At 42.4% G+C, this 27,536-nt stretch overlaps 2 protein-coding genes across 2 annotated transcripts; one reads left to right on the top strand and one right to left on the bottom strand.

Annotated features, from left to right (window-relative positions):
• Window positions 1–7,491: 7,491 nt before the first annotated feature.
• nae1 (nedd8 activating enzyme E1 subunit 1) lies at window positions 7,492–16,757 on the bottom strand. Its single transcript, XM_083999908.1, has 20 exons — window positions 16,634–16,757; window positions 16,076–16,179; window positions 15,918–15,978; window positions 15,800–15,830; window positions 15,637–15,708; window positions 12,001–12,080; window positions 11,619–11,728; window positions 11,206–11,315; window positions 11,036–11,098; window positions 10,876–10,939; window positions 10,671–10,762; window positions 10,486–10,545; window positions 10,231–10,364; window positions 10,038–10,113; window positions 9,594–9,633; window positions 9,324–9,410; window positions 9,152–9,244; window positions 8,623–8,737; window positions 8,470–8,519; window positions 7,492–8,372 (listed from the first exon to the last, which is right to left on the bottom strand). The coding sequence occupies exons 1-20, from the start codon at window positions 16,681–16,683 to the stop codon at window positions 8,263–8,265; spliced, it is 1,602 nt and encodes a 533-aa protein (XP_083856034.1). The 5' UTR covers window positions 16,684–16,757; the 3' UTR covers window positions 7,492–8,262.
• Window positions 16,758–17,675: 918 nt separating this feature from the next.
• Window positions 17,676–24,752, top strand: ca7 (carbonic anhydrase VII; the record flags this gene model as incomplete). Its single annotated transcript, XM_083994239.1, has 7 exons — window positions 17,676–17,712; window positions 18,900–19,097; window positions 20,783–20,901; window positions 21,168–21,263; window positions 21,462–21,524; window positions 21,618–21,773; window positions 24,633–24,752. The coding sequence occupies 7 exons, from the start codon at window positions 17,676–17,678 to the stop codon at window positions 24,750–24,752; spliced, it is 789 nt and encodes a 262-aa protein (XP_083850365.1).
• Between the last annotated feature and the right edge of the window lie 2,784 nt (window positions 24,753–27,536).

The following is a 27,536-nucleotide window of genomic DNA, read 5'->3' as shown; positions in this document are numbered from 1 at the left end:
TGAGTCTGATTGCACCACACCCCCCCACCCCTGCTGTCTAATGAGAGGATTAGATCCCACATATTTGTTACAATCCCCTGTCGAGGTTACCCCTTCCTCTCCCTCTCCCTCTCTCTGTCTCCTCCTCCTCCTCCTCCTCCTCCACTCTTGTCGGCCATAGTGCTGCGTTTATTGGTCTCTGTGGTTTAATAGAGTATCTCCTGGCCTGCTGACACATGCAAAGCACATTCACGCATGCTCAAAAACAACCTTTAAACGCCTCCATACACCCACACATGTGGGCACATAAACTGAACGCACACACACACACACACAAACCAGGGCATCACACAAGCAGAGAGACTGTGTGTAAGTGTTGCTGCTTTTATATGACAATGGGCCGGTAAATGGTGGGGCCTCTTGTTTGGCTCTCACAGGCTGATTGTTCTCCGTGGTCTGTTTGTGTCGGTGTCGGACGATGATCGGCAACATCATCCCAGTTTGTGGATTAAAGATATAAAGCTGAATCAGACCTGCCAGTATAATTACAGGCAGGAATCTGAAGAATGCTGTGATCTCAACTGAGCCTGACACTATGTATAGGGCCCCATGCAGCTGATTTACCCACTCCTGGAGCGTGTGTATGTGCACGCATGTGTACATGTGTGGGGGTTGACCTTGGTGTTACAGATGCCATTCGTTATAAATGGCTCCTTTTCCTCAGTCTTTCAAACATCCTGCCATTAAAAAAAGAAAAGAAACAGACAGCAGTTGCTTGTTATGAGGCTGATTATTGGCGACTGATCCTGGAACAGTACAGCTGCATCGCTTCTAAATACCTTGATACCGTAACCTACTTTCTCACTGTGCGCTCGCGACCCACGAGTGTGCATGTGTTTCTGAGGTTTACCATACACCGCTGCCCAGACTGTTTCTGTGCTCTCCCCTCATCCAGAACAGAAAGAGGCCATGTCACTTATCTGAGGAATTCACCCTGAACATCTCCTCTTCATAAACACTCCCCTGTGGAGTCTCTTTCCTTCACACAAGCCTCTGGATCTACACGGCGTGCCAACAGTTTGCTTTATGAATAGCAGAAACCAAAATTTATACAAAGACTGTGCATAACTAAAACAATATCCATCCTGTAAATCCTGCCCGGTGCATAAACGCCACCTGGAAGTTTCACGAACTGCCACACATTGCTGACATAGTTCTCTTGTCTTCGTGTTTTCAGTGTCATGGCTTCACCAAACAGGTGGTCGGTCGTCAAATGCCTGAATGCTTGCCCTGAAAAATGAGTGGAGATTAAGTGGAACACACGCAAACATCCCTCCAAATGTGTTTATAACAATGTGGTTTATAATGGTGGAGGAGTTTGCTCTACTTTCCGAGTCATGAGAAAGACATCGCATCTGAAGAAATTCCTCAGCGACCAGCTCAGAGCTCCCCTCTCCTGCTGTGACGCATCTCTCTCTCTCTCTCCCCCTGGTCTCAGGAATCACAGGGACTGACAATGGTTTGCTGAAGCGAGGAGATGATTTGTGATCTGGGTGTCTGACAAAAGCGTAAAAACACGCACAGATGTGGAAAAACACGAGGAAAAAGGTCGTGTTTTTTGCTCCGGAGTGGAATTCCAGCCACCTTGTTTCCGAATAATCTCAGCGATGAGGAGAATGCCATTGTACGACAACAGAGATAAGAACGGCACCTGGAGAATGTACGTACTCCAGACCTCAGTCATGTACTGTCGGGAAAAGAAAAGAATATATGAGCAAAAAATGCTTTCACACACACAATGCTGTTACATAGTTTTCTTTATAGCTCTGGTCAAGATAATATGGGAGATATGAGCATCAGCTGAATGGCTCAAATGTAAATACCTGGACCAGGACCAGGAAGTTGTGATAGCTGCAAGGTTAATCATTCAAATGTGTGGCAAACTGTTTATCAGTTGTGCGACCGGCCTGTAAAAGTGTCGTGGTCATCTCCTAGGACCTAGTGAATGTGTAGGCTACACTATGTGCACATGGTGTATTTTGCACATGACACTGATGTGTGCATGTGCCTCTGAAGTAGTGTGAACTTAGGAGTGTAACGCGACACCCATGTCTCATGGGAGTAGGAGGAGGAGGAGGAGGACGGGGGGAGGAGTGGGGGAGCTGAAGGCCTGAACCCATCTGGAGATGCCGACTTCCAGACTCTGCGAGGGCCGGGGCTGCTAATGGAACATGAATCCAGATGAATAGTTTCTAAGTGTGTGCAGACAATAAACCAATTAACCCCCCGCCTGCAGGGACGCCACCCCAAATCAAAATCATCAAAATATTTCCCTGAATCCGTGATTGAGATTTGATGCAATTAGATATGTTTCACTGGAGACCGTTTGGTTTCTTATAGCAGGGTCGAAAATATTTGTTCTGTCCTTTTTCATTCTTGCCTATTTTTCATCATCACACATACACAACCATACACGTCTTGGCCTGTGGTAAACATGTTGTCAGGATATTTAAATGTTGTGTATTGCCTGTCACAGCCTTCAGCTGTCAACGCTTATCTCTCTATCAATATTTATTGTCACATTTCGAGGACTGCGTGTCACAGAGTACACAAAGCAGCTCATGCTTGACTCTCGATCAACAATGTCTGCGAATACCAGAATATTTAGATGACAGTGAAGAAGAGAAATCTGGAATAAATTACACCCAGCGCAGATTTACAACTCTCCGTGTCGTGACTGACATCTCCACAAAGAGGCTTTTGGCAACAACTCCGGCTCAAATGATCCGATCCCACTGTGATCTGTGACTGCGCAACGCTATAGGCTGGGAAAGCAGCACCGACACACCCCTCTTCTTCTACTTTCTTCCCCCCTGTGTGTATGTGCATGTGTATGTACTGAAACTGTACTGTACTGCGTTTACACTGGGATGTCGACAGCTGGTTTGATACGAGGGACCGGCCGCCAAATACCTTCTTGCTTTGGCAGAGGTCATGTTTATGTACCTCCTCTACCTGCCAACTGTCTCATGCATCTCTGTGTTACATGGACTCATTAACAATGCATCTGGAAAGCATATAACCATTAAGGCCTGGAAGTCGGGGCAGCAGCTCCTCCCTCACATACTCGGGCTGGTTGAAACTGCACCAATCATGCACGTATAAACAAGTTGTAAAATTCTTACATGTATAATGAAACATGTTGGTTTATCTACACATGACATCTAGTTACATAATACTGAAAAAAAAGCACCTTTACAACAGATGAAAGGATCTTCTTCCCTTGAGAGGTGAGTCATTTGATTCTCACTCTCACATAAATCTTTTGTACGGTTTTACAGTGGTGAAGAACGTGCTAGTGACCGAACTGTCGCTGTTACTCTCTCAAGTTGCCTTTACTTCCAGCAGGCTCTTGCATGTATTGTACATATGCATTCATCAGGCACAGCTCCATCTGTTTGTAGGAAGAATGGAGAGGCCCTCGCCAGACCCCTGAGAGGTTTAAAGTATGCCGGCCTCCTGCAGTCTCCCAGCAAGCCAGACTGAAAACTCAGCTCTGCTCCGGCAGGCCGGTTTTAATTCAGCCCGGGCCTCGTGAGGAGGTGAACTAGTTGGAGCGCGGCCAAGGGAACGGTTCAAACTAACAGCCATGAGCCATCAGAAGACATCACCCTCAGCCTCCTCGTGCATTTTGCCTCTCGCTGCCTTCGCTCCTCTCTTAAACACTGTTCAACACACGTCCTGTAATGGGGTATGATGCAGTAGATTGTGTGTATGTATGTGTGTAGTGGGGGGTTTCATACAACTCTGGTTCTTGTGGGGGATATCACCGCCAATCTGTCACCATTACTGTGCAGTTTTCCTTCATTTCCCTAAGCTGAGTCATCCAGCCCCTCCCCACACACACACCCACCCAACCCCCCACCTTCTATCTCTTTATTGCTGGAAGCCTCCAGTGAGAGTCATCGCTGGCGTTGTGGCCCCTCTGCAGGCTGTGCTTCTGATGATTTACTGATTGATTTCAGCATTAATGGCCACCACCACCCCCTCCTCGTAACTCCCACAAACAAACACACACAAAGTGAGCACACACACACACACTTCACCCATTGTCGATTCTCTCCTGTGGCTTTAAAGATAAAGCATTTACAAGCTGAGCCTGGAAGCTGAGGTCTTGATAACACATGAATGCAACAGACTAGAGGCAGAATAAAGATGTGTTTGTGTGAAAACTGTGAAACAGTGGAGAATAATTTATCCTCTAAATGATTATTATTTATATTTTGTGAGCAGCGGTGGTGGTGATGAGTTGCCACGCAAATCTGCAGCTGCCTTCCTTTCACATTCGCTTTTTTAGTGAATTCCAGCTCGCTATGTTGGGAGTCTGCAGCTCCAGCAACCTAACTACTTTCATAGTGTTGTTTCTGGCAGCAGCAGGGCCGACGTTTTCAGGATTAAAGCTTTTAAAATCCCAAACTACCTGCTCAGCACCAAACAGCAGACACAGACACGCTTAGCTGGTAAACACAGTGGAGCATTCAGCCACAAACAAGGAGATATCAGGAGGAAGGAAAAAAAAAAAAGAGGGTAAATACTGGATTCACATTCAGCAGGTATAGCCAGATCAAAGATACTGCTCAAGGACTGTTGATTAACTTTAAAAGGTGATTAAACTGTGTGGATTTAGTGCTCACCACTTGTTTCCAATGCCCCCAGGTGGCCAGAAAGAGAATCTATTGCAGGTTTAAAGCGTGACAAAACTTTTAGAGAAGAAATTACACGTTCTTTTCTCTACAGATGAAAATTTCAGCTCATGAGAGATAAACTGGCTCAGTCCAGTTCACTGCAGGTTTTTGCAGCAGCTTGTTACGGCGGCCCTGAGAACATAAGAAAACACATGCAAATACACAAAGGTGCTGCAAATTGAGTCCCAGCAACACAATGCTGTCGCCAGCAGACCCATGTGTGTTTGCAGTACTGTGCATTTGCATGTGTTTTCTTAAGTTGCAGCGTGTTGAGCTCTCAGGGCCACGATAGCTTGCGGCTAACGCTGGCAAGCGATGTGTAATGCTTCCCTGAATGTGGTGCTGTTTAAATAATACTGTAAATAATAATATATTAAACTCATCCTGGTTTACTTTAGACTGTATAGTGTTCTTGAGCTTCTGTGGAGTGGAAGCATGTTTTATGGCCAAGTCACAACCTGCAGTCACACGATAGCAGTCTGGCTAACTGGCTATAGTTTAGCAAGGATCAGATTATGGCATGACATTTAGAGAAATAAAACTATCACTGTGAGCTATGTGGAGTGACGTATATAAGAGAAAATTTAACATCAAAGTAGACAAAACTGATCCGTTTGAAATTCAGTATCATGTGATGAAAGTGAAAGAAGAATTAAGGAGGTATGGGTCTGAAAAAGTCAGTACTGTCCTCCAAAATGTGGAATGACGTATTTCATATCAGTCTACTGGTTTTAATTAGCAAATAGCAACCACATGCTAAACAAATCATGAACCTCCTGCCTGCTGAAGCGTGACACATGCACAGGCACTTAGCGAATTACATAACATAGCCACATTTCTCATAGGGATATTTCATAATATCATAGTACGGGTCCTTTTTGTAGGACTGGATCTGAGCCTGACTACCTCACCTAGTGGCAATCAGACAAAACCTCTCATCCTTTCATACACAGAACCACCAGATGACCAGGTGAGCTCAACTGCGAGAATGTTTTCTGTAGCTGATTTACCCATTTTGGTAAACAATGACATAACTACCCTGTGATCCATTTCAGCCATTTTAACTCTTGTTTTGTGCTCCCTTCCCTTCTCTTCTCTTTAATGGAGGTGAAGACTACAAAAAAAAACTGAAAAATCCCAGAAAAAACTGGTGTGTGGGTGTGGAGCTGCACCATGAATTGTTACGGAGACAAAAAGGTCTCCTCGGCCTGTTTGTCCCTTTATTATCTCCTGTCTGTAACCATTATTATAAGAGCAGGGGTGTTAGGTTACAGGGAAACACTCAGGCAGCTCTGATAAAGCAGATACAGCGCAATAACTGAAGCCGTCCTGGTGCGTTTAAATGCCCACCACTGGATGTTAAGATGCTGACACAGCTGTGTGTGTACAAACGTTCAAAAGACACACACCACTAAAAAAAAAAACAAAAAAAAACTCATGACCCACCTGCACTGTAAAGTCTCATTTACATCCACTTATCTGGCAGATGCTTTTATCCAAAGCAAAGAGATTCAATGGTGATTTTGAGGTCAAACAGGCAGCCCGGTCTAAATTCAGAACGTGAACATAAACACAGCAGGAAAGAAAACAAACAAAAATGTAAAATAGTTACATCAGAAGTGGTGATAAATAACCAACTAAAATCTCAGAAGAATTAAACTCAACTTCCCAGAAGAAGAGCATCCCTTATAAAGATCTCAACTCAATGCCAAATTTAATCTAGGGATAACATTACCCAGTGCACAAAGGTTGAGTAATGTAAATGTGTTTGAAAGGGAATCTTACTTCTTTATTTCAGAAGTGGACACAGACAGAACTGGACACAACATACTGTAGGTAACATTTCCAGAGGCTTAGATGAGAACGACTATTCCACCTCCAATGACCCTCTGCATGGGAATTAACTGACTTAAAGCTTCTTTTTTTTCTCCCAGTAGACTGTGTCTCAAACTTCACAAAGAGGTAAACTGTCTGGTTTGGACTAATAAACCTGGCACTGCTACATGATAATCTTCAGGAGGGAGGCGGTGGGTGGATGGATGGACACATGATAATCTGGAAGAGGCAGTGGACAAAATCTTCATTTAGGAAATGGCCAGAGAACTTCTTGGCAACCTGCTCTATCCTGCTCAGACAGACAGACGGACAGAGACGAGGGGAGCGTGTGTGTGTGTGAGAGACTGCGAGACAGATAGCTGCATGTGTGTGTGTGTGTGTGTGTGTGTGAGAGAGAGAGAGAAAGGGAGGGAGGAGGTTGGGGGTTGGAGAGTCTTACAAGGAAAAGATCTGCTAAGGGCAAATTTCCATTCTGCCAGTCTGGGAAAAAAAAAACAAATGACAAATCTGCACCAAGCTCAACAGTTACATCACAATACCCCCCACAACATCTCTCTCTCTCTCTCTCTTACAGGGGTCTGTGGTGTATATTAGGTCAAACTCACTTCCAAAACCAGTGTCTACACTTCTACGCATCCCAGAGAGTGACTCACACTCAACATATTGGTTGATTATTGACATTACTAGTTTTTTGTTAACATCCTACAACTAACTCTGTCAAAGGCAAGGGTCAGTGTTGAAGAATTGGTCACTGAACAGGTATGCAAAATAAGCTCAGAGCTACATGATGACCCAGGAGTGGTAAAACATGGAAGAGCGCCCTCTAGTGTCATTCACACCCAACCAAAGTCAAGTTATTCCAGCCAGGGGGCAGGTCACATTCAGGGCCTCACATGCTTGTCAGCTAACATTTACTCTGGCTAAACAACTGTGTAATCCTTGTTTCAACTTTTAAACAAGACAACAAATCATGGTCGCTTCACTCTGGGTGTTTACAGGAGCGTTTCTGAACAGTGGTGTAACTGAGCCGGCCCAACAGCTGGCAGATATGCTAGGGACAATTATTTTTTCCACACTGTAAAAAGGATGTGTGTTGGCTGCACCTTTATAGAAAAGTAAACAAAATTCAAGTAAAAATGTTGAAAGTTTTTTTTTTATAGCAATGCAAGAGACTTAAAACACAACATCTGTTTCTTCTTCCCCCATTTAAACCAAAAAAAAAAAACTTGTTCCAAACACAACACAATAAAGAGACAGCTGTGATAAAGTCGACAAAGTGCTGCTACATTGTAATATGTCATCCAATAATGTGGAGTTCACAAATGAAAATACTACACATGAAGGTTTTGAATTTGTGTGTTTCATTTCCCGCTTTAGCTGTTTATTGTCTGCTGAGCACCAAACATGAACCCTCTGTGCTGCTCCCCTGATTTGAAGACGGCAATGCTTTATGATCAGTAGAATATTAAAGTCCAAACAGTTTCTCCATGAGAAATTATTTTAGGTCTAAGTGCACATATTTCTGAAGTATTCCCCTTCAAATGTGAGAACAATACTTTCTTTTTTCCTCCCTCTTTCAAAACCATGCATGCAATTTACAGTTTGGATTTATTGGAGCCAGTTGGATCAGTAAATGCATCTTTCATTCTCGTCCTATTTCCTCTGATATTTCTGAGAGAAACCTCCAGATCAGTAACTGAGTTCACAAATGGAAGGTGGCGGAGGTCTGTGACATGGCGTTGTAAATGAATGTGTTGCTAAAGGGCACAAACTGGTGGCTGATGATCTTGATGGCCTCTTGAGCAGCCGACCCTAAACAAACACAGTGACAACTGTTAATAAACAGCTTTGATTCATGAGTTTTCTTGTTAAGTGAGATATGCTGCAGAGTAACTCGGTTCTGATTTACCTCCCAAAAAAGCTGCGACTGTGTGTGGCTCTGCTGCGCCGTATCGACAGCTGAGGGTGATGGAAAGGTTGCAGGGGGAAGAAAAATGAATAATCATCATCTGGCACAGTCTCTGGTCTACACAGTGAGGAGTCAGGAGTGGTGGTGACTTACAACTCGTGGATGTAGTCGTCTTTGATGTTGATGTTGAGGCTGTACTCCTGCAGCAGGCTGTTTACACACAGCTTCAGCTTGCTGATGTCGTCTTCAACCTGGTAGTTGTAAACTCCTGGTGGAAGATATGACAAAGGAGGAATGATCTAAAAAAGCTTCTTTAGAGGAAAAAATAAAACCTTCATAATACTGACAGCCTCTTTCAACATTGCAACATCTGCAGAGGCATTTATATCGACGAGGACTCAATCTAAAGATCCAAAAAGGAATAGAAATGTCTAACAGCTATAAAAGAGCCCATTGACTGCAGACTGCATGCTAAATGCCAAAACCTCTGATGCAACAATGTTCTTTCTCTGCAGATGGCATAAAGTCGATATGGTCTGTCAATGACTGAGGTACAGAAAATCTCAACTCTTATCAACACAAAGAACATCAGATTTTAAGTTAAGTGAAGTGTCAAATCGGCTCTTTGAGACAGTTTCACCTCTTCAGCCACAAGACAAATCTGTACGAGCGTCGTCTGTACCTGGGTAACGTGAGTGCTGCTGATAGAAGCGATCGACGGCGCGAAGCATGAGGTAGAAGACCATCTCGCTGTCTGGACTGTCCATGCATGAGGCTGCAAAGAAACAGTTATTATTAATCAGTGAATATATTCTGCACCACACAGTCAGATAGGAAATGTGTTTCCGACTTACTGATTTCATCTTTATTCACCGAATCCACACTGTATTCTTCAGCCAGAGATCTGCAGCGCACCACCCTCAGAAAGGAAGCGTTCTTACCTAAACAGCAGCATAGACGTCCACAGTCAGAAATAAACCTTATTCAGGGGTGGAGGACTCTCGATTTAAAATAAATAACTCTAAAATATACTGTATGATATGCACTTTGATATGTGAGCAGGAATACAACTTATTGTAGTAATATTAGGGCCAAGGTTGTTGGTTAAAAAGAAGGTTACTTACAGAACAGTTTGATGTCCTTATCTGAAATGCTCTCTGGTGGCTTGTAAGAAGATAAATCAAACGTAATATGAGCAGTTTTTCATTTTCAGTCAAATGCATTTTAAATGAAATCTATTACTATTTTAACTGAACTGATACCTATTCAGTTGTTTCATAGTTAACACAGTTAAGCCTTCACAAGTTGGTTGAACTTGCCTTTCTTTAGTCTTTTAAACAGCTAACTGACTTTGTTATAAAAACCACAATACTATAATCATTAGTTCAAGAGTACATACTGTAACTGATCAAATCTAATGTTTCTTAGCCACGGCCAGTGTATCAGAATAACAAGATTTTTGTTATAAGCAAACAAGAGATAAATTGTTCATTGAGTGCCACAATTCTACCTTTTATCAGACTAACCTAAACACTGTGATTCAGTAAAGACATTAGATTACAGCGTACCTTTCCAACAGACTGCAATAAACACTCAACATGTTTAGAAACAGCTGCTGCATCCTGCATGGCCTTTTCCCTGTAACTGAAATACAAACAAAACAAAACACAAATGAATGACAACACCCCCATAAAACCATATTATTAACTCATGCACTGAACTTTCCTGTTGCTCAGCTAACAGTTAACACTCCACACTTACACATTTTGAAGGTTGATAAACTTCTGAGAATCTGCAATCATATCTGGGATGGTTCCTCGTACAGGAAGACTTCCGCTGCCTTCGTTGTGGACAAACTCCTTGATGGCTCTCAGCATCACCCAAAAGGCCGTAGACTGACAAAGACATGTGAGCAGAATACGCAACACAGTTAAAAAAGAAAAAGCCTGTAACGACCGACTGGAAACTATGATTCAGCTTTGTATATATTTCAGGGAAAAGGGAAAAAGTCCAAACCTGTGATGTGATGTTGTTACACTGCTCACTATTGAAGAGGTCTTCGACAGGACTAGGGACCTGCAGAAAACAAAAGACATTACAAGATATAAAAACCGACTATTATTAGGTTTTAAATGTGAGATATGTGACGACACGGTAAACTGACACAGTTTATCTCTTAAAAGCCAGGAGCATTTTGGTACCTTTGTTGGATTTAAAGCAGTGTTGACATTCTTAATAGCTTCCTCAAAGTTTTCTTCATCCTGTGGGACGCCGTTCTCATTCTTCAGGATCCCTGGAGGAACACAAAATAAAAAAGGAAATCACAGCTAAGTTTGAGTTTCACAGCCAAGTCATTGAGTTTATAGGCAACTACAAAACAGCAGGACTGAGCAGGTCGACAGATACCTTCCCGGATAAACTGCCTGAAGGCTTCTTTCTCCTTGTAATTTTTTGGCGGTTGACCGTTATGCTACAAAGACAAGAGGGACATTTTACTTTACAGCAACACAAGCAAAAACTCAGCAATGGTATATATGACAGATACTCCACAGAGAATGTGCTGTACCTCAGTGAGCCATTTCTCCAGGTATTTAGCAAGAATGATGACCCACGGTGTGTGACTGTGATCCTGCAGGTGGAATAAAAATGGGACAATATTGTTTGCGTAAGGCTGACACGGTTTAAAATGACTGTAACAATGTGTGAACACACATGCACTGACTCCAACCTACATACCTTCTTGTCCATAGTATCAAGGTCATAGGACTGAATGTGGTTTTTAAATTCACCAAAAGGCTGGTCTAACCTCAGGTCCTCCAAGGCGTTGTCTGGGTGGGATTCAATCACTGGAGTAACAGATGATAAAGTGTCATAAATATATATTGAAACAACTTTAAATTATCTACAACTTAAGAGCTAGGCAGTGAAAAAGGTTTGTCCCAAAAGGCTGGATAGAAGCTGATGTAAATGAGGAGGAAATTTATGACATTTTATTCATCACAGCGCTGCATTAGAAATTCAAGGATTCATGCATTACACATGTAAAAATGTAAAGAACACGTAAAGACAAATGTTGTTCTCTAGTGTTGTATCATTGTATCATTATTTGAAATCCGGATTTCAGATGAATCCTAGTAAACTGAACTGACCTGTGTGCTCCCTCACCACTAGTCTCATGTAGCCGATGAGGCCGTAGGTTTTACAGACTAGGAACGGTACCGAGGCGCTCCACAGAACTGCACCGAGCCTCAAACACGTGCTGTTGAATTGTAGAGATAATTTGACATGATTATTCGACAGAAAAATAAGAAAGTAGCAAATCATACAAATTCAAAAACAGTTTCTGCCAAAGATGTCAAAAATAAAAAAGGTTGAAATATCAATGTCATCATCAAGTAAAGAGCAGGGTGTTCTGTAAACTTAGGCTTGATGAATCAAACAATCAGAAAATCATATACTAATTTCTCACAAACTCATGCTGAACTTGTTACAATAATGGTTGAGAGTAATGTTAAAATATATTTTTTATACCTTTCTGGCAAATGGACACCAATGACTACGGTAAACCTGTGGAAAAACTCTGGATCGTTGTCGAGAAGTTTATCTGGACTCTGCAAGAATAACAGCAAATGCAAGAGTGATGATACTGATACATTTACACATTTACACTGGGTAATATGGATCTTAAGATGTATTTTAATGAATGAAAACAGCAATTCTCACTTCTGTTTATGTATATGCCCTAGGTCTTGTTTCTCTTTTACCTTAAACCTTTTACCTAAGCATTTCTCACCACTTTAATATGTTTTAGTGTAATCTAAGTATTGCTATGTTCAGGGACAGTCAGGACAGTCTGAGGACAGACAGCTCTGAGGTTGAAGTTTATATTAATGCACCATGACACTGTGGCAGGTCTCTGTACTAGGGATCATGTGAATCTTTGGGTGGCTCACGATTCGATTCGATTCCGACTTTTAGGGTCACGATTCGATTCAAAATCGATTTTCGATTCAACCGATTCTTGATTTTCTTTTTGCGATTTTTAGTTTGCTTTATTAACACCAGACCATGTGAAAAAGTTGAATGATGATGATGTCTACAGACTATTATATCAGAAGCCATATTTCCCCCCAAAAAATGCACATCACATGTTTCAGATTTATTCAGCAGCAATATATTTGAACCATTTTAAAGTTAACTGCTACATGAAGCTGATTTTATAGGCTACTTCTACTACTACTACTCTCTTTTCAAAAGCCTGGACTGAAGGGATGTGAATATTTGGGTGTCTATTCGATTCAAAATCAGTTCTCATGCACATGCACATAGACATGTATCACCTGTAACAAAGGCTGCTAAAAAAAAAAAAAAAAAAAAGACGGCACTCTGCTGTCACGCCAGCTCACCTGCAGCCTGTCTGCAGCGCCACAGAGGAGCTGTCAGAGCTGCTGCTGCTGCTGGTCCTCTCCCTTCAGCCTGCTGTTTGGCTACACTTTGTATGCGTTTAAAAAAGTGAAGATCTAACGTCACCTGAGCACCGATCAGCTGATCCAGAGCGCAGTGGATGTGGCTGCTCACACCGTGTCCTAACTGGATGCGACGCGAGCGAGCGTCCGACAATCGCGTCACATCTGACGCTCTCTGTCTCGTCTGTTGTCATAAGCACATCAGCTGTGCGCTCGCCCGCTCGACAGACCGGAGACGTAACTACCCGGTTAAAAGATGGGTGAATTGTGCCTTTTAAACAGAAAACAAGTTTCTTGAAATATAGAGCCAACAGCAAGTTGTCTCTATAGTGTAGGAACACGAGTTGTAAAAAACATAATGCAGAGTTTTCTGTAGCCTAACATTATAAGACGGCGCACCGCCCCCCGCCCAAGATGAATGAAGAGGCTATTAAAAAAAAATAAAAGTCCGCTAGTCTCCTTGAAGCGGCTGTTATGTGTCGCACACACTGAGGTGAGCAGCAGAGCGGATCCACCACGTCTCATATTTCTATCGAGGAAAAGTTATTTCACAATTTATAGACACAACACCGACAAGCACTGAGAGCCGCATGTTGCAGTGTACGTTATAGGCTATAAAAAAAAAATAATCCGCAAATAATAAGCCGACGAAAAGGTGCAACTTGCCACTTAACTTCTTGTCGATGTATTATTTGCGGGGGGTTTCGGGGGATCTGCTGACGGTGGAGGATCTGGGACTGATTGACTGTGGACCACCACCAGTCTGATCAGGTCCATCACAGCACAGCAGCTGCAGCACTGCCCCGCTGTCACATGACGCATATCAGCGCAATCTGTTTACATTAAACCGACATCAGGAGAATAATGAGAATTATGATAAAAAAATATATATATATTTGTTTCCAATTTTGGCCCCTGAATCATGATTTTTTTTTTGGGCGCATTCTTGGTAAAAAAAAAAAAAAAAAAAAATCCTCTAAAAAAAAGACAGTTGGGATGCATAATGTGTCTCATAACAGTATACTGTGCGTAATGTTATGAGACAGCAGCGGCTCCACGTTGAGAGGGGGGGGGGCAGCTTCTGCTCACCTGACTCTGTGCAGCTTCTTCATTAAATCCAAACAAACAGTCCGACACAGCGACGCTCTGCTCCTCTTTGACTCTAAAGTCTCTGTAGCTCATCAGCCCGGAACTCGCCGTCATGGAGAAACGACGGCGGCGTTTGGCCTCAGTGTCTCGGACTTCCAGAGCAGCTACAGCAGCGTTGTGACCTCAACCATGGTTGGTGAGAGCAGAAATGTTGTTGTAGGCCTGTGCATATTCTCATTTGTCCAGGTCATAGTATTTCAAAGGAGGTTAAATCGAAAGCAACTGGACTTATACTGAGTCTCCACACCAGTTAGTTGGACCAGTCCCAGCCTGGTCAGATGCTACATGAACTGATGAAGCCTCTTGGATGAAGGTGAAACGTCTTCCTAGACAAATAACTAAGTCCAGTTGAACCTCCTTTGAAAAAAAAAAAAAGTTGTTGGCGGCCTCGTGAATTTTTTTTTTGACACGTGTCAAAAGGAGCGATAAATCGCGTATCTCGCGTTTGGTCGCGCGTCACAACTCGAGCGAAAAAAAAGCGTTCCTCGTGTTTGGTGGGAAGCCCCTTGTGGTCTTCCCACCAAACACGATGAAACAGACGAAGACGCGAAGGTCCCGTCGCCATAAAAGAATCGGGTGTAGCGTCGCAAAAAAAAAAAAGTCGCGTATACCGCGTCTCGCGCCTAATCGCGTCTCGCGCCTAATCGCGTCTTTGCGTCACGGCCTTTTACACCGCGGACAACGAATAAACGGTGACGTGTGAACGAACAACATAGAACAGGACCAGACGTGGCGTTGTTTCCTCTTTTCACCTACAGCTCCACTCTCTCTTACTTACACTAACTACTGTTATTGTTGAGGCCAGAGAATTGTGGGATTTGTAGTTTTTGACCAATCGCAGGTTGTGCTCTTTCTGTTTTTGTGATTTTCCTGGTTCACACATGTATTTTTTTTTTTTTAGGGGCAAATGCGAGTGAAATGCTCGCCCATGGTGGGCATAAGAACATTTAAGACCTGTCTAAAATTATTTAAGACTTCAACACAATAATTCAACAAATTTAAGACATTTTAAGGCCTAAAAGTGTGTAATGGACATACGTATAGCCTATATAATGTGTTAGTTTCACTTTAATTGAACACATTCTACATCGCGGAGGCGACGTCTCTCCTTCACCTCTGAAACGGGGCAGAGCTCCGTGGGAGACACCTGCCTGACACAGTAATGTACGTACCGACTGCACGCGGCTACGCACCGCTTTGGGTAACGAGCGCGCACGTCGCGCGTCTACATTGGAGGTAGGCAGTTACCAGTGTAATCAGAGACAACCATGAATGAGTTCGCCTCAGTTTCACGTGATTGTCACTGTCAGCCTGTTAGAAAAACATTTTACTGACCCCTGAGACGCTGAGACCCCCCCCCCCCCCCCCCCCTCAAAACAAAAACTCTTCGGATCTGAATGATTCACACAAGTCACCTAATTGGTCATGAAAAAAGCGAGTTTCGCTTTTCGGCGCGCTGTTTGCATCCCTGAATAATATTGTACACTGTGCATTTTCATGTCCCACTGAGACATAGTACCTAACACCATGTCCAACCCCAAACAATACCAACCTCCTCCACAAAGTTTCCAGAGACATCACTGTTAAGTTCTTGTAACAGCTCAGTAGCAGCCTGTGCTCTGTTCTGAAACATAAAAGCAAATGGCAATGCATTTTATTTTCATACAAAAAAAAAAACATATTAAAAATAATCACAAAGAAAGAGCTATGCATACCTTTCCAATGCTGTTTATGCTCAAGAAAAAGCTGCAAGACAAAATCAAGCAGCCCATGAACACATATAAGTAAAACATAAAAGACACAATTTAAGTTTATGAAGCACTGCTGCCTTACTTGTTTCCAACATCTTCCCCAGAAACTGTGTGACCATCAACTATGGTGAACGCTCCAATACCTGACAAACAGATCAATAACTTCTATCAGTGAAATGCTTCCATCAGCAGCTGCAGCATTAACACCATTATCATTTATAACGACAGACCCATCAGTACCTGGGAGCACCAGGTTCTTCAGTATCTCTGTCCCAGTTGCTGTGGCGTTGATGAGACAAACATGTGCATTCTCCAGTGTTTCCTGACCATGGTCGCCCCACAGTCTGAAAACACACAACATACAGAATTAAATGTAGCCTATACATTGCCATCTAGTGAGTACATCCACCCTCAACCGCTGCTGCAACAACTGTAAACACAGTGAGCCACTTGACTTAGCAACCGGCATGATTAGCCAACTATCAAATCCAGCCAGAGTATTTAAATGTATATTACATTTATGTTTTTTTTAGACAAGATGGCAGTGTTGACAGTGAAGCAAACATGAATCAGAGAAGCAGAGCATCCATTAACCAACCCGTCTGCCGCAAAGTGTAAACATTAGCTGCTGTAAGTTACCTACAACGCACAGAGCCCCGGCTAAAGCTAGGCAGCTAACGTTAGCATTCATGCTTCGTCATTTGTTTGTGCAGCGACCGCTCAAATAAAATACTCATAACATTGAGCTAAAGGAGAAATAAAGCAGTTTGACGAGCCCGTGCTGTTGTTTGGACGCACCTGAGCTGCCTGTCGTACTTCTGCTCCTTTGAGGCTTTGGTGGCTGCCATGGTCTCTGTCCAAAAACTAATGTTACAGGCGCATCTTAACTCCGCCAACAGCAGATTCGACACAAACACGCCGGGGCACAGAAAATACAGACTCGCACTTTCGACACGACCTCTCACCGTTTATAATTTTATTTTAAATATATTAAAAATATATATATTCTAAAAAAACATTAGACGAAAAACACCTTCATTTTTGGAAATATTGTGTATTAATAACAAAAAAGGCAATTCCACATTGCTTTTTGTATTTTCTGCAGTTTTTGGTGTGTTTGTTTTTTTATTTCATTTTTTTTTTTTTACTTTCATACTTTTTTCTTTTCTTTTTTGAAGTTCTCATTGGCAGTGACATGCAATTCTACATAAAACACAAAAACCTCCCCATGCAACACGATGCAATTGTCTGATAGGGCTTTGTCTGTTATTTTATTTATTTATTTTAGTTAGTTAGTTAGTTAGTTAGTTAGTTAGTAACTTTTTAGTTTGTGTACAAACACAATATTAACAACATTTGGCAATGTCCTCTCAGGTCTTTTATCATTATTATTTTATTATTATTATTATTTCAGTGGATTCGCCTGAATAAAGCAGTCATTCATTATCATTGATAGTGTAAAAACACGTCAGCCATATTTTTATAATCCTATTATAATCCTATAATCAATAGATCCGAAAAGGACCGACCTAATGCGATGACAGTAGACAACAAGATTAGTTTAAAAAATCCCGACAGGTGGAGTGAGAGAGAGAGAGAGAGAGAGAGAGAGAGAGAGAGAGAGAGAGAGAGAGAGAGAGAGAGAGAGAGAGAGAGAGAGAGAGAGAGGGCGTGGGGAGGCGTGTCACGAAAGGGATAATTGCCCTTCCCCTTTGGCCACTACATAAACTCAATTGTAATCAATAGCTGCATTCACTGATGTCCGTCCTCCACGTGCGAACCGGGGTGAAAGAGTCACACAGCGACCGCGCAGTTACACTCGGATCCACAAACAGGGACAATGACAGGGAATCACTGGGGATATGGAAAAGAGGACGGTAAGATCCATGGTCTACAGCATCCCCAGCTCCTGGACGAGTCTGTGCTGCTGTCGCATCTATAGGTCTAGTGGAGAGAGAGAGTCCACGCTGCAGGCTGCCTGCTGCCTGCACAATACATGTTTGCTGTTATTTCGTTTTGCTGAAGCCACTGCGTGTTTTATACAGAGCAGGAACGGACTAGGCGTTTAAATGGCTCTTAATGCGAGATTAGTGCCGTGCTTAAAGGGATGACTGCTGTAACCTCAACCTGACTTTCCACTAGATTTGTCCCTGCAGCTCCTGGGTGAAAAACACTGCACTGACTCCTGGCCAAGGCCAAGTATATGCTCAGTGAGCACCTAATTGGGAACACCTGTACACCTTGTTATTCATGCAAATAGACTGACAATCTTTGTGATAGCAGTGCAATTAATGTTCACATCAAACAGCAGAATATGGGAGAATGTGATCTTGGTAATTGTGACCGCAGCAGTTACAGTGGTAGAAAAGATACCCATGTTGATGAGAGAGGTCAGAGGAGAGTGACCAGACTGGTTCAGCCAAAACAGAAACCTGACGAGTTGTAGATCCACTGCAGACCAGGCTCTGGACTGAAACCATCACCATGGACCCAAACTTTCTTGTTTTCAAATGCCAAAGAACTCTCGACTGTACACCTCCAAATTATATGGTGTCATCATGTGATATCTAGTCTCACATGCACCAGATTATCAAAGTAACGTCTCTAACATCATGTGGAATCCATACCATGAAGACCTGAGGCTGCTTTGATAGGGAACAGTGGCTCTGCACAGTGTTAGTGTCAGTATAGGCTACTAAAGTGCTTGCTCACTGAAATGTGTGTGTGTGTAATGTTTTAAATGGCTCTGTTTAATGAAAGTAGCATCATTTACTTTGATCACTAAACAAGATGCTGATTTCTTGTTGATTCTTGGTTTTAATTTTACTTGACAAGGCACAAATCTAAGGGGAAACCTGCAGTGTGGTTCACAGAACTAAATTACATGTGCATTGTGCAACATTACATTAAAACAAATTATTCTAATATGATACGTAAGGAAGATTTATTTTTTCTTACCAGGTGACATAGTGAAATCCTTTGTTTATTTTGTTCTAGTGTTTTGGAGGTGGACACATACGTACAGTATTAAAGTCGTAAAATGTTTCCTATCTTATATGTCAAGGTCCTTCTGTATGGCACAAAAACTACCCCGTTGCCGAGGGGGACCGCCAGTCTCCCATTGACATCATACCCACTCAGGCTTCACATGACTCCAGTCTGGGTCCCATCGTCCTGAACTACGATCAGTGCACCTCCACCAACATCTCCAACAACGGACACTCTATGGTTGTAGAGTTTGACGACACCGATGACCGTTCAGGTAAGATAATGGTCATCTTGACTCTTTCTTTACAAGCAAATCTGCACACAAACAAACTAACCACTGTGAGTAATGTCTTGGCCGGTACTCTGTGCATTGATTATGATATGACCTATACTGTCTTTCATATAATTATGGGGGTGTAGTAGAGTTTAGGGATATTCCTGTGCTCTGATATCTGCTGTCAGCCACATGCAGTGGAAGTCTGCGTTGAAAAATTCACCCTGAACAAACACAGACTTGAAAGTTGGGATTACCTTGATTTTCAAAAAGTGCAAACCATGTGCATAACCGCCCATAATCAAAGGTTGACAGTAATCCTCTGATTATGCTGCAGGGAAGTGCATCTAGCAGTTAGCTGTATGAGTATCTGTCTACCGGACAACAGATAGACTAACCTTAGCTTTTCTCAGTGGTTATTATGACCTTATTTGCTTTTATCACTGGGTGGATCCATGGTAACCACCCCATCATTACCATGAATGATAAGCTCAGAAATCTGGGTTTGTTTGGATCAGTTTCCACAGAGCAAGCGAGCGAGCGGCTATCAGTGCAAATAATTAATGACGGAGGAGGAGACCTGCAGGGAAACTGTTGCTGCTCTTCCTCACTGTTTTTCCCCGGAGTTCAAATGAGGCGCGCAAATCCTCTAAACCTGCTGTTGTCAGTTTGCGGCTTATGGCCGGGTCTTTGCGTATATACACACAGGCATATATTCTCAAATGACAGTGCCACTGTTAAAATAACAAGGATGAGCTAGAATAAATAAATTTTCCTTTTACAGCCGGTGTAGATGTGGTGATGTCATAGCAACAATCTGCCTCTAATATTAGACTAATAAACATGACAGGACCAGAACAGCCAGTCAAATCATTAATGTATTTCTTTCCTGAGGCAGTCACTAATTAATATTCAGGGATTTACACTATTATTATTGCTTTTGACTTCCTGATTCAGCACATCAGCTATTTATAAGTGGCTATCTGCACCTCATTGACAGTAAATAGTCTATCATGTCTAAATATAGCCCCTGATTTTCCTTTATAAGATCCTTTTGTTCTTGTCCTACATTTGTATTGTAAGAAGAAGGAGTTGAGCGCTTTGCTTTTTGTGCCATTCCTCTCTCGTTAATCTGACCTGGACTGGTGTGGCCTGTTTGTCAGAAAGATGTCAGCAGCATCACAATGAATAACAATCAGATTAGCCAAGAAGTCCTTGCCCGGCAGTGAAGATCACAGGCTGAGGCAGCAGTCTGCACTGCCCTGATAATGGATTGTTTTAATTTTAAGATATAAATTAAAGATTCTATTAATACACATTGGCTGATGGACCTGAGTACAAAGTTAAATAAAACCTAAAGTAGCTTTAGCATCGTCCTGTGTGGTGGAGGAGGACTGGCTATTTGCATCTTGAACTAACTGCATCCTGTTCAGACTCGGCTCTAATGATAGATTTGTTAGTGAGGCAGTCTGTGCTTGTGCTCATTTCTCGGTTTCGAATGAGAAATGTGATGGTTGACTCACCTTGTGGTGTTTGTGGTTCAGTGACGCAATAATGTTTGAAGACTACAAACATGATGCTGGAAGACGGTTTGCCCCACACCCACAGAGAGTGGGAGTACTGGTGTAGGTATGTGTGTGAATACCCTTCTTCTTTTTTTTGATGCCTCTGCTCATCCTCCACAGTGATCCAGGGAGGCCCTCTGGACAACCCCTACAGACTGAAACAGTTTCACTTCCACTGGGGCGGAAAGGGCTGCCACGGCTCTGAGCACACCGTTGCAGGAACTAGCTACGCATCTGAGGTGAGCATTGTGGGTTTTGCCACTTCACTTTTTGTGATTGTCGCATAAAGAAAAAAACACAGACTAACACACTTAATAAATGTGACAGCGACAAATATCTCAATAAAATTCCAGATTTATTTTTCTTTTGTCTTCAAAAGAACGTGATGTAGAAAATATTGCCACAGGATTATATGTCAGCGTTCAGGGGTTGTCGATAACTTCAGATAAACCTGTTTTTCTTCTGTTTGTGTCTCTCTCTCTCTCCTCCTGTTTCTGCCCCGTAGCTTCACTTAGTACACTGGAACGCCGTCAAGTACAAAACGTTTGGGGAGGCGGCATCAGCTCCCGACGGCCTCGCTGTCCTCGGCATCTTTTTAGATGTAAGATTTCTCTCTTAAGTGCTGCCCTGATTTCTTTCCCTTTGCACCCCCTTAACAGTTGTTATGAAGTCAGGCCAACTTGGAACAAAAGCAAATATGAAACTGTGTTATTTTGTAGATTAAACCAAGTGAATATATATGTGGATTTTCCCTCAAAGTCACTGATCACATTCAAAAACAGTCTGTCTGTTATGAAAGACAGGTGACGACCACAGATGGCTCCACATGATCACAGACGCTCTGTACATGGTGAAATTTAAGGTCAGTATTAGTATTGTTTTTATTTAATGTATTTTTTTTTCTCCTGTGGGTTTTTATGACTTTGCTCTGAGTATTATAAATATTCCATTACAGGGAAGCGGCACAGATTTCAAAGGTTTCAACCCCAAGTGCCTCCTACCCAGCAGCCTCCACTACTGGACCTACCTGGGCTCTCTGACCACGCCCCCACTACATGAAAGCGTCACCTGGATTGTCCTGAAGGAGCCAATCATCGTGTCTGAAAAGCAGGTGCATGTTGGAAAAAATGTTCCCTTAAAGGGATAGTTCAACATTTTGGCAAATTGGCCCATTGCCATAATCGCTATAGTAATAGCAGTAGGTTCGTTACCTTTAATTGTCGGTGCAAGCTATTTTTTAGAACGGCAGAGCAGAGCCGCAAGCTGCTCAGAGCTACGCTACGGAGGCTAATGGGATTTCTTGGTTTCCCTCATCAAACTCATCAAATACACAATCCAACAACTCCACAACGCTCTGGTGGACGAGTTGTGACCTGCACATTCACCACGCTATGAGATGATAACAGAACGTTATGAGATGGAGCCGTTTTAGAGGTAAATTCATGCGAAACCTCTGATGCGCCTTGCCTTCAGGGACAGTTTTTCAGTCTCTGTATTTACCTCAGAACTCTCCGTTATTATCTCATAGCGTGGTGAATGTGCAGGTCACAACTTAACTTGTCCACCGAGTGTTTTGGAGTTGTTGGATTGTGTATTTGATGAGTTTGATGAGGGAAACCAAGAAATACCATTAGCCTCCGTAGCGTAGCTCTGAGCAGCTTGCCGCTCGGCTCGGCGGTTCTAAAAATACCTTGCACCGACAAATAAAGGTAAGGAACCTACTGCTATGACTATAACGATTATAGCAATGGGCCAATTTGCCTAAATGTTGAACTATCCCTTTAACCACAGCACATGTCAGATTTCCAGAGCATCTCTCTCTTGGAAACCGTAGTATCAACACAGAGAATAACATGAAATATAATGATGTCATAGTTGAGGAAAAAGATCTGGTTACTTCCATCACTCAGCACATAAAACTCATGTCTGTAGTAGCAGTTTACTGTTTTTAGATCGTGCGGCACAGCCATTCATAAACGGCATTAACCCCAATCTAGCTATCTTGGCTGCAGGCCAGTAGTAGGAAACCTCTCGGGCACAAGGTCTATATTTGCCCCGACTAAGACTAGATCTACCATCGGGGCTTAAAAATAGACAGTTACAGCACCACACATGCACAAATCAAACAGCTCTCATTCATAATGAATACAAAATAGAGGGGGGCGGGGGGTCATGATTCAAATGGATATTGCTATCTAGAATAACAGAGATTTGACAAAAACTCAAGCAATCAAGAAAGCATGATGCATGCTGGGCTCTGAGTGCTGCTGATTAGTTTCACACATTTACTGTGGCCAGTGATGTGCACTCGTATTTTTTTCAGGCTGCAGTTTTCAAAAAAAAAAAAAGAGGCTCTCTGAAATGACCTCTGAGACTCAAATGGCACCGTTGCACCCAGTTACACTCGGGAGTCGGAAATGTCACGTTTTATCTGTGAGTGGAGGTTAAGGCACTGATGCTGCACTTGATCAGTCAGTTGTGAAATCCCTGCTTCCTGGCTTGTGTGATGTTAATGATGGCCGTGCTCCGCTGTGCTCCGGGGAGCCGCTGGCTTCTTTTTTTTTTTTGTTGTCAAACCACAGTTCAGCATCACTGGATCAGTATGCCAACATTTCAGCAGACGTACAGGGCGGTGCATGGCGGAGGGGTTTACCTCTGCGCTGTCGCATTCCCAGGACCGTTTGGCTTAAGTCTGGTGCTATATTTAGATGCCACAACAAGGAGGTGCACATCATTCATGGGGGATGCCCTGTTGGGGTTGACTTGGTTTTTTTTATCCACCCCTCTTAGCACTGAACTTAATCAGAAAGTTTAGGTCTGATAACCCCGTCTTGCTGACAAGTTAAGCTGACTAACTGGATGTGTGCTGCACATGCCTTCTAGGTCTCCCTGCGCGCCAGCCCTCTGGCGACTGCTGCCAGACTTTTGGATTATGCTCTCTCACTCTGATCTTTTCAAGTCTAGTTCTCCATATTTAACTCCAGGACTATACAAGAGGAACCAGGGCTTGTAATGACGGTGGCACCTTGGGTCTAGTCATGAGCGATCCGTCTGTAGCTTAGCTGGGGAGGGGCGGGGGGGTTGAGGTGTAAGCTCGGCAACTGGCTCCACAGCCTGTGACTCAAGGCCTCAAGCCTTTGATCCCCTCCAGCTGATTATCCTGATGGATGGATGACTGCATGGGTACAGGGCTTTAATTGAGAAATGCTTGCATGGAGACCCAACGGGGAAAAGCCCTTATGTAACGGGATATTTTGTTTTTCATAACCCCCATATAATAAAAAAGCTAAAAGGGAAGTTCAGAGAGGAGTGCAGTGCGTGGGTAGTTCGAGTTAAGTCGCAATATTCAGTGTTTTTCAAGTGACATAAAAGGAACATAAAATAAAAAAAAGAAAGAAAAGCCAACCTGATATTATTCCTCTATGCCCCAAAGCTCCGTGGTTGTGTTTTTTAATAGTTTTGGACAGCAATGATTTGCATCACTGCACATGACATGTTTCATGTTTCTTCATTAGGCTGCAAAGAAAATTAGCATTGATGTTTGTACTGAGTCGACCCTGTGTGCAGCATCCTGCTAGTATAAATATTCATCAGAGCAAAACTACTGCTGGAAATGGTCCACAACAAATGCACTATTTGTACTGTCTGCCAGAAAATCAGAACACAGTTGTTGGCCTGTGAATATTCTCATTTGTCCAGGTCATGGTTATAACCAAGTCCAGTTGCATTCGATTTAAATTTCCTTGAGAGAACACAGTAGTTGTGTTTTTTTAAACCTTTTTTACGTAGGAACAAATGGGATGAAGGAAGTCAGAAAATATGCAGAGATGGAACAACTATGTTAGTTTTTATCTTGTAAGGTGATTTGACAATAATTTCAGCACTGTGAAGGTTGTGCACAAAACCTGTTTTGTAACTGTGTGCAAAAATATTAAAGCAAGGTCCTGTCTTTTTGTCTCTCTCGGTGCAGCTGGGCAAGTTTAGGATGCTGCTGTTCAATGGAGAGGAAGAGGATCAGAGGATACGCATGGAAAACAACTTCAGGCCTCCTCAGCCTCTCAAAGGCAGGAAAGTGCGCTCCTCCAATTAACGTGACCTCAGGGGATCTGAAATCGTAGATGACAAAGGATCTTTTAGACAACAGTGAATGCATTAAACTGAGTGTAATGTTTACCTCATGGTAGCTTATCCTGAGGAGGGATTTCTTGATTTACTTTGTACAGAAGAGGGGAGAAAAAAGTTCAGGGAAAAAAGAAAAAAAAACTCATCACTGCCGCCACATTGAGATGCACATTTCCCTCTGCTGGTCAGAAGCTTCACCGGCAGAGGGATGACTCAGATTCTGAATGATTTTTAGGGAAAAAATAAAAATGGATGTTATGAAGCAATAATATTAGCATCAGCACGTTTATTGTTGGACTATGTGCTATATGGATACATTATCTTATTATGAACTATACATGAAGATTCAAAGGTTGGAGATACTGATACTGTACTGTCACAAGCTTTTTAAGGACAACTGTTGCTGAGGCAACGAGGTGCTACATCAACTCGCAGCAAACTCTTGCAAGGTGCTATTGTGTGTATGTAACTGATTAATCCGTAAACCAGTCTGTTGCTGTGTGTGCACCGGTGTCGCACCAACCTTCTGTCTGCAGATCCACAGCCTCGGCCTCTGCACTGATCCCAACTGATCCCTCTTAGATCCAGCCTGTTGCTGGTGGATTCCCAGTCCCTCTGGCCACAGAGCTCCCCCAGTCCAGCTATCCCAACTGGAGGTGGGATTGGATTAGTGCTGCATTTGCTTTAACTGGTCTGTTTGGCCTTGGCGGAGGGCATGAAAGTCTCAGATCCTGTAGAGCTCAAAAGACTTGAGATTTTCACCCCCAGCAGGCTGATTTATTATTTTTAGCATTCCCCCCGAGATTTAATAAAAATCCGTCCTCGCAATTTCTCATGGGATTTATTAAACTTCAGTCCAAACAAGATCCTAATCAACTAATATATTGAGGGGGAAAACAATCTCTGAATCTTTTGTTTTTAAGATTTTCATTATGAGAGTAAAATGTGTCCTATCTTAAGTCTCATGTTTCCTGGTGCAGCATCTCCACCACAGACAGGAGGTAATGCACATTGTTATTAATGGCTCACCTCTGAGGCTGCAAAATCTATGCACAGTCCACTATGTGAATACCTGACAGAGGCCCTGGTGACACACTCGGGTGAGTTATGGCAGCTTTGTGCAATGCTGGTCCTTCTTTAGATGGACTTGGGTTTTTACTAATGCAGGTTTATATGGCAGGGATAAAACACACAGACATGAATAAAGGCATCTCAGTTGTGATTTGTTTATGTTGTGGATGTAAATCAATGACATGACATTAAAACATGTAATATTGTGATGCATTCAAAGTCTTTTGAAGTGGTCCTATCAGATTTGTAGATTAACATTTATACAGAAATAAATAATTTTGTCCTTGATCCTTTGGGGTTGTTGCCTTTATTTATACTTTCAGATACAGCACTTTTATTTGTGTGTTTTAAGATCAGGCACTATGCATTCATCATATACAGGCAGCAGTTTATCTCCATACTAAAGACATGACTTTGTACCTGTTATCTCTGATATGTTTTTAGAGGCAGAGTCTTTCAAGCAAATGTTTAAACTCACTCTCACTGACCAGACCCGTGTTTAGTAGTCAGGTTGTAGCCTGGAAGGAGGAGGTACAGGACATGTAGCCGACTGATAAGAGTCAATTATTTACTCAGTGTTGTACCAATAGATTAATAGTAAAACAAATGCCCCTGGGTGTGTCTGAAACACAGACTAATGCAGAGGAGGGCGGGCCTATACTGTAAGTGTTTCTGAATGGGGCAAGACTGACGAAGAATTTTCTCATCAATAAATAAAAGTCAGTGTCTGTATCTTATCAGTGTATTGATTTTATCCAGTGTTTCCTAAACAAAACACCTGTGAGACATTATGAGGTTCATTTGCATTTCAATTATCTTGAAACAATTTTTTTTTTTATATTTGAAATTATTTAACGATTAGATTGTCCCACTTATCTTAAATATATACAGGGGAAGTTTTACAATCCAAAAATTAGGATTATATTGGTGTCATAAGGTGTTCAGATTCAGAGAGATAAGGTATTTTCTTTATAGCATAATATTTTCTTTCTCAGAGAGTTGTTTTGTGTCATCATTCAGCTTCTCCAGTAGGTGGCAGCATCTACTTTCTTTTGTATCATGTACAAGCGTTGCTATTAACTGTAAATGCTGATATTCTGATTTATCTTCTATTAGACACAGATTTTGGTTTAAAAAGTTTAAAACACACGCACACAGAGTCAACTGTGCTGCATAGATGCGGATATCTTATTATAGTATCTAAATTCTATAATTCATATATTATGGCTGACTACAGCAGAACACACTGCTGACATCCTTCCGTCTTTGTAACACTTGACCTTGCCTTTGTCTCTGCTCCTCCCCACTGTGTAAGTGTTGCTTGTATCAAGAGGTTGAATTACCCCGTCTGGTGTCATTCCCATCGAACTTCTGATGGTTACGGAAAAAATTCTGATTTGCAGATTAATGAATAAAAAATGAAAGTGTGTATGTGTGTGTGTGAGGAGTATATCTAACACATACCAAATAATCCTTCCAAAATAGCATCAGGCAGCTTTATTGAGACTGAGAATACCTGACCAGGCACATCATCCTCAGCCACAATCAATGTGCCATGTAATAAGATATTACAGTCAGGCCTCAGAAATAGAGTCAGTCACATGTATTTTTAGCATCAGGATATCTACTTGCTTGTTGTAGTGACTTTTCCCAGACACAGCAACATCTGAGCAACTTGCGA

The sequence above is a fragment of the Trachurus trachurus genome, assembly GCF_905171665.1.
Source record: "Trachurus trachurus genome assembly, chromosome: 3".
Taxonomy (NCBI): Eukaryota; Metazoa; Chordata; class Actinopteri; order Carangiformes; family Carangidae; genus Trachurus; species Trachurus trachurus.
Note: the sequence above shows the minus strand (reverse complement) of the source record. Positions and strands in the feature narration are given on the sequence as shown.

Excerpts from the sequence above, each read along its gene's own strand:
- nae1 (XM_083999908.1), bottom strand. The coding sequence starts at position 16,683 with ATGGCAGCCACCAAAGCCTCAAAGGAGCAGAAGTACGACAGGCAGCTC. Across the intron at positions 11,099-11,205 it reads TTGATACTATGGACAAGAAG|GATCACAGTCACACACCGTG; the intron begins GTATGTAGGTTG and ends TTCCACCTGCAG. Across the intron at positions 9,411-9,593 it reads TAAGGACATCAAACTGTTCT|GTAAGAACGCTTCCTTTCTG; the intron begins GTAAGTAACCTT and ends GCTGCTGTTTAG.